The sequence below is a fragment of the Triticum aestivum genome, chromosome 5B (genome assembly GCF_018294505.1).
Source record: "Triticum aestivum cultivar Chinese Spring chromosome 5B, IWGSC CS RefSeq v2.1, whole genome shotgun sequence".
Taxonomy (NCBI): Eukaryota; Viridiplantae; Streptophyta; class Magnoliopsida; order Poales; family Poaceae; genus Triticum; species Triticum aestivum.
Window position 1 is genome coordinate 690,541,307 of NC_057807.1, and position 7,150 is coordinate 690,548,456.

Genomic DNA, 7,150 nt, shown 5'->3' on the forward strand with positions numbered 1-7,150 from the left:
AAAGAAATCTGCTACAATAAAAGAGAGTTATCTATGATGTCAAATTTTGTGTAACTTTGTCATGATGGCAAAATTAGTATAAAATCACCATGATACATACAAACCAAATATACATGATGCTCGAAGAAAGCAACAATTTAATTGCCATGGTCCAAACAATAAAAATTGTCATGGTAAGATTAAAGTTTGCCATGTTCACACAAAAAAAACAATGGTCTGGAACTAAATTTGCCATGTTCATAAAAAAAATCCACAATCTAAACCTAAATTTGCCAAGGTCCACAAACTTATCATGGCAAATGTTGTTCGCACGGCTAAGTTCGAATTAGAGATTGCTTATAATGGAAAATTTAAAGATCTCTAATACATAGCAAATGTAGAGAATGTAGTACACTGACATGGCAAACGATCTCTAAAATTCATGACGAAACTAGAAAATAAAATGGCATCATAAATTTAGAATTTTTTGTCTCTAAGTGATGGCAAATTAAGAAAAAACATAGTACATTGACATGTCGGCAGCGCCAAGGCACAAACACAAAGAAAAATCCTAATAACAGGTAAGCGAGTTGGTCCTGGTGGGAGGATAATCTTGTTGTCGATGTGGACCACTGATCCGCAGATGTACGGGTGAGATTCAACTCAACAGGAATTTTGGCCCGTAATACCGTAAACCTGCAGAGGAGACAAATTGAAACAAGCTCTGATCAGTATCATAATGTGCTCAAACTTAAAGAGTCATTGTCTGAGTAAAGATTGTTGTCGTTCAGTACATGCCAGCTGTAACATATAAACTATCTTTTTGCCACTGAATACAGATGCAAAATACAAGGGCATAATCAATACGGAGGATTGCGTAGGAGCGAATCCTTCGTCGAGAGTGAGAGAGCCCAGGCTCGGGCAGAGGAGAGGTGGTGGTTTGGGCCTCTGGTGCCGAGTTCCGGGGCGCTAGAAGGGGAAAGAACCATGGCAGAGTACGGGAAGTCGAGGGCCGGACCCAGCGACGAAGTAGGCAGTATCTCGACGAGGCTGGGAGGAATGAAAGCTGACTGAGGAGGCTTCGGGGCTGGTGATTCCTGGGTTGAAGGCAGATCCGGAGACGAGCCCCAGGTGGATGGCGGAGCAGCAAGTTAATGCGGCTGCGCTGGAGGCTGGAGCGATGCTTGACCAAGGCTTGGGGTAGTGACTTAGCTGCACCGTAACCTGTAATCCTTGTCTTGTAACTTAGCTAGTACTCCCCCATCCTGAATTACTTGTCTTGGATTTGTCTATATACGGATGCATCTAAACATCCGTATCTAGACACATTTTAGTGTTAGATACATCTGTATCTAGAAAAATGCAAGGCAAGTACTCCCTCTGTAAACTAATATAAGATCTATTAGATCCCTAAAGTAGGGATCTAATAGATCTTATATTAGTTTATAGAGGGAGTAATTTGGGATGGAGGTAATATTAGACTATTATTACAGCTCGGCTGGAGCTTCCTTAGTCAGTCAATTAGTGTATGCAGCTCAATTTGCCTTTTTGCATGTGGCAGCTGCTAGACTGCAGGGTAGGTTTAGCACTAGCAACCGACTTGCCTTGTACTCTATATATACCTTAGAGCAGCAAGCCAGCAATACAAGGCGCAACTTCAAGAAATTAAACTATCCTGTGTTCAGCCCTAGCTCCCCTCTGCTTCTCTACTTCAGCCTATTTCTAACAAGCAGCTGGGGTAGCAGATCAATCTCATCAGAGTCGGCAACGAGGGGGACAGATGTTATTCATGATCTCCCTCCAAGGTGACCGCAACTTGACTCTGCCGCAGGGGCGGGCAAGAGTTGTAAGAAATCTGAGAAGGAAGTCACCAGCTCAATGAAGAGAGGAGCAACAGATGGGAGAGGTGGCATGGAGGTGAAGGGCAAGAAAAAGGTTTGCTCGCCTACCAAAAAGGCAGCCATGGCTGGAGCAGCATCAGGACAAACTGGCCAAATGAGGCGCAAATGTGTGAAAAAGCCCAGGCGTCAGGAGGCGGGACAGGGAGTACCCGTAAAAGAAAAGCGGACTCCTACCTCCAGGAAAAGTAGTGCGAGGAAGGTGTGGGTGCCGGTCCAATAAGGTCCTGTTGTGGGCGTGGTGGAAAGGACGGACATTTTTGGAGGAGTGAAGGGACAACGAACTGTTGAAGGTAGTGACTCTGCGGACCTAACTGAGAAAACAACGGAGCCTGCAAAGGAGGAGCAGGCCCAGCGGGCTCAATGAGGATCTTACCTTGGAACTGTCAGCGTTTGGGGGTTGACCCCAACTGTGGGAGAATTAAGGGGCATAGTTCAATCCTTCGACCACGGGCTGGTGTTTCTATGCGAAACCAAAAAAAGAGAACCGACGATGGAGAGACTAAGGTTGAGTTTGGGTTTTCAGAATGGTTATGCGGTGAATTCTAATGGAAAAGGACGAGGTTTGGCTCTCTGGTGGCGAGACAAAGTCTCTGTGGAATTCAAGCCGTACTCGCAGCACACATGGACATATATATTCAGGAGCAGGGAATAAAGTGCGGTTCTCAGGGATTTATGGAGAACCTAAAGCATAACTCCCTGACAAAACATGGAGTATCATTCGGTACCTCTGTGCACAGTCCGACTTACCTTGGCTGTGTGCAGGAGATTTTAATGCGGTTCGAAAGGCTTCAGAGCAGCGAGGTCAAAACGATAGAAATCCCACTCAGATAGGAAGATTTAGAAAATGTGCGGACGTATGTGGGCGTCAAAACCTTGGTTGTTCAGGGTATCATTTCACTTGGAATAACAAGCATGATAACGAGGAGAATGTCCAAGTGAGATTGGATAGACTTTGGGAACGCTGCTCTCTTTGATTGCTTCCGTGAGATTTCAGTGAAGCATATAGCTACTGAAGAATCATATCACATGGCTTTACTAATTGAGTTGGAAGCAGAAACTAGGGAGAGGGAAGAAGTAACATACAACCCTTTCAATAGGGAGAGATGTGGGGGCGCCATGAATCTTATATGGAGATGTTCTCTGAAGTGTGGACTAACAGTGACAAAGGAGAGCATGGAGTCTTAGGACTGTGGAAACGGCTTCAAAGAGTTTCCAACCATATGCTGTTGTTATGTAAATACTTGGTGAATGGTTAACAAATGATAAAGCAGCTGTTCTAAAAAAAGAAGATTGCATAAATAAAAAGCACAACTAAGGAAAGGAAGCCTGCACAAAAAAATCTAATTGTTTATCACCAACTACACCACTCAGCTCCTATTTGATATGAGGGTTTGTCTGCACAAATTAACAGGTAAGCATATTTAACTAATAACTGGAATACATATGCTCCAGACTTTATAATTTGCATGTCAATGCAAACACCTTAGATATTCTGTACAAAATGAAACAACCCATGGCTTGACAGACTTAGGGTCTGACAAAACTTATCAAGATTAACAATTATATTCTTGCTGAATCAAGAAGAGCATGCTATTCATGAATGCCGAACATACTCACCGGAGTTAAGATAGACATAGAACTCCATAGATGAATTAGCCCTGGGGATGTAAAATAGTGTATTGCGTCTATAGTTACTTTTTGAGGCCGTATATGATAGCTTCACAATCATTCTTTTAAGCATTGGCGCACATCTGAATATCAGTTTCAAGACATCGAGCTCATGACAGTCTCCTTGGAAGCCGTTGATCTCCACTTCTTCGAGAGCAGTCAAGGAGATAGTTTGGGATCTCCAGCCCATGGGCTGGTGACATCTACAATCTAGTAAGCATCTTCTCGCCTAAAACCAGACATTATAAGTGAATTACTGCACAGGTATCATTGGGATATGTCATTCAGAGAAGAATATTACCGCTGGTCCCGGTAGAGTGATCTTAAGCTTCTGCATAGCACTACGAATTTGGTTCATCCCTAGGAGATGAAACACGGGTGCTCCATAAACATGCTCCTCCCTTGTGATATATAGCTCCAAAACAGAGAAGTTGGCAATCATATGCTTCTCGATCTCATGCGTAAAGTTGCCCGGTTCGCCGTTAAGAAAAGACAGACCCTGAAAAAGCAATTTGGCAGGATATATATCATTCACAAATTTAGTTTAGTCTGAGCTTCCAGTAAACTGAGCAGGAGAAAGTACGAACGGTTGCAATATGAATGCGCAGCAGCGAGAGGAGTTGTCCTTGTGTGTCTGCCGTCCGTAGCAACACCTCTTTTAGTTGCCAAAAACCAAACAAAACAGAGTATTTGGTATAGCAGCAGCGCCATGAGACCTTGTCGAGCATTGGTGCCAAGACGGAGATGCTGAGCCCCGAGGAGAGGAAGGACATGGTCAATCGCTTGAGCATGGGGGCAACAATGTTGATATGCTCTGCCAATCCCGTCTCGCTGTCCACGACAAGCTCCTTTAGCGACGCAGAGTGGAGGCTCAGGACGCCCTCTTGGAAGAAGAAGCCGGCAAGCCAGAGCGTGCGCAGGCGGGGGCAGCAGGGGATGAAGGAGCCGAGGTCGAGGTCGGGGTGGCAGCACAGCAGGGACAGCTTCTGGAGCGCGGGGAACTCGACGCCGGCGGGCACGAGGAGGAGGACGGAAAAGATGTCCAGCACGATGGAGGTGGTGCGCTGGAAGCAGGAGAGGTCGAGGGCGAGGGTGCCGTGTATCAAGCCCGAGGGGAGGGCCACGGCGAGCTCCTCCGGCTGGAGCCGCGCGGCGGCGAGCAGCAGCGAGTTGACGCGGGCGGAGTCGGGCCGGCTGTGCTCGGGGAGGCGCTTGTCGGTGATGCGGATTTGCAGGAGGGAAACCGCGGGCGGGGGCGCCGAGCGCCGCTTCGAGCGAGGGGAAGGGCACGTCGCGGAGGACGATCCGGCGGAGGCGGGGCCAGAGGCCGGCCCCGCGCCACCGGCGGGAGAGGGCGGCGGTGCGCGCGGCGGCGGCGGCGCAACCGAGGCGGGGGAGGATGAGGAGGAGGAGGTCGTCGGGGAGGGCGCTGATGCGGTCGGGCGGCGGGCGGCGCGCGGATATCGACTCCATCTCCATCTGGACTCCTAACACTCGAAGGCGTTGTTTGGATAGTAGATATGAATCCGTACTCTATAAACCAGGAAAACGGTTCAACCGAACAAAACCTCGTTTGGCTACTACTCCCTCCGTTCCCAAATAATTGTCTTTCTAGCCATCTCAAATGGACTACAACATACGGATGTATGTAGACATGTTTTAGAGTGTAGATTCACTCATTTTGCTCTGTATATAGTCACTTGTTGAAATTTCTAGAAAGACAATTATTTAGGAACGGAGGGAGTATAACAAATCCAGTCACAGGCGCTGGCTGGGAGACGTTTGGCTAATATAAACTATATATTGGTTAATCTTATTACATAAAGATTCTGACCGTGCTATCAAACCTTGCGCGCGGGTAAATTTTATCTTGTTGATTCTGGATATGCAAATACTCCAAAATTTATAGCCCCGTACCGTGGAGATCGTTATCATATTGCTTCTTTTCGTGGAAGTAATCGACGATATACTAGTGAGAAAGATATGTTCAATCATCTGCACGCACAAGTATGAAATGTTGTTGAGCGAACTTTTGGTGTTCTAAAAGCTCGCTTTCCAATTTTAAGTAGGAAAGGAGGAATTCCTTATCCATATAAAACACAAGTCAAAATTGTTATGACTTGTTGTATTATCCACAACTTCATCCGGAAGGTTAATCATCATGATGAGTTGTTCGAGCTTTATGAGCATGGGGAAGCACAACAACATGTTGACCATGGTGATCAGCAAGTTAGAGGGCAAGCAAGAGAAGATGAACGAGCTGCTGGTGAGAGAGTTCGTGCAGGCATTGCTCGACAGTTGTGGAGTAATCATCAACAGCGTTCCGCTCAACAACCAGAAGATGATTGAGCATTACAATATTATTATTATTTTCATTTTATTTATAGATACATTACAAAAATAATTGTTCCAATTTTCCATCGATTTATAGGTTCCAAAACTTCCCGTTTCTGTATTAGAAGATGATAGTAATGCTAAAATATTTTATGTACAACTGTGTGCAATAAATTTGTCATTCCATAAGAAAAATGGCCATTGCAGACTAGAGAATGAAGTTGATGAAGAACTGAAACTGATATATTTGTGAAAAGAGCCAATGCAGATGAAGGTTATATGCATTCAGCAACAAAAAATAAGCACATTCAAGAGATTACGAGAAAACCTTCAGATGTGGCATGAGGAATCTGTATGGACCAGCAACCATCATTATCCTCTGCATTGTCAACTTGCCACTCCTTTTGTCTCTATGAGCAAAGGCTGTGTCAAACCACTCATCAAATTATCACTTCGTCCCTATTATGGGAAAGAATTAAATCAACGACTTTACCATGTAGCTAATTGTTAAGACCTGTAAACTATGAAGTTTTTTTCCTCTTGGCAAGTAGAATGGCATTTCTTATTAGCACAAGTAGAATCATCATATGAATTGTTCAAGGTCCCAGCTCAAATAATTCGACCTTGAAATGCAATGCAAACAAAGATGAAATGTTTACCTGCTCCGCCGAATCATCGTCCTCACGCTTGACCTCCAACCCCGACATGGCCGCTATCAGGGTGGACGGCGTCGAGCACTCTTTTGAGATCTGAACTTGCATGTACGGACGCTGCTGGGACGGCCAGCGTCAAGGGGCGGCGTACATCTGGGATGAGCTCGAGAAGAACCTCTCCCCGAGCAAATCCTGTGCAGAGCCGATGAGGGAGGTCGCCCAGGGGCGGCGGACCTACGGGATGAGCTCGAGGAGCAGATCTCGCCGAGCAGAGCCTGTACGGGGGACGACCAGAGTCGGCCTAGGCGACCAGGGGCGGCGGTGAGGACGAACGACGGAAGAGGAATCACAGGCTGGAGCGCAGTGCTGGAGTCGAAGCTTTGGGAAGTCGCCGTCAATGGCCAAAATTGGGGAAAGTAAGAGAGACAAGTGGGAGGAAGTGAATCGGTATCCTCCTACCCAAACAAGGAAATGTACTAAGCCAGTTTTATCCTTTCCAAACCCAAACGTGTTTCTGTGTAAATTAGTTATGCAAAAATTCATTAGCAAAACCAATTTTGCTAAAATCCAGCTACAAACTCGTTTACCATGTATCCTGCTCTATCCAAACAACGC

General features: G+C 45.9%; 1 protein-coding gene across 1 annotated transcript; it reads right to left on the bottom strand.

Moving 5' to 3' along the window:
• Positions 1-315: 315 nt before the first annotated feature.
• Positions 316-6,589, bottom strand: LOC123115294 (uncharacterized). The gene is made up of 5 exons (XM_044536487.1): positions 6,542-6,589; positions 4,136-5,035; positions 3,850-4,047; positions 3,498-3,777; positions 316-675 (listed from the first exon to the last, which is right to left on the bottom strand). The coding sequence occupies exons 1-5, from the start codon at positions 6,587-6,589 to the stop codon at positions 638-640; spliced, it is 1,464 nt and encodes a 487-aa protein (XP_044392422.1). The 3' UTR covers positions 316-637.
• Positions 6,590-7,150: the final 561 nt, after the last annotated feature.

Bases quoted from the DNA above. Each gene is read 5' to 3' on its own strand.
- LOC123115294 (XM_044536487.1), bottom strand. From the start codon at position 6,589: ATGTCGGGGTTGGAGGTCAAGCGTGAGGACGATGATTCGGCGGAGCAG. The intron at 4,048-4,135 runs GTTCGTACTTTC...TTGCTTTTTCAG, and splicing joins TGCGCATTCATATTGCAACC to GGTCTGTCTTTTCTTAACGG. The intron at 3,778-3,849 runs GTAATATTCTTC...GTCTGGTTTTAG, and splicing joins TCACTCTACCGGGACCAGCG to GCGAGAAGATGCTTACTAGA.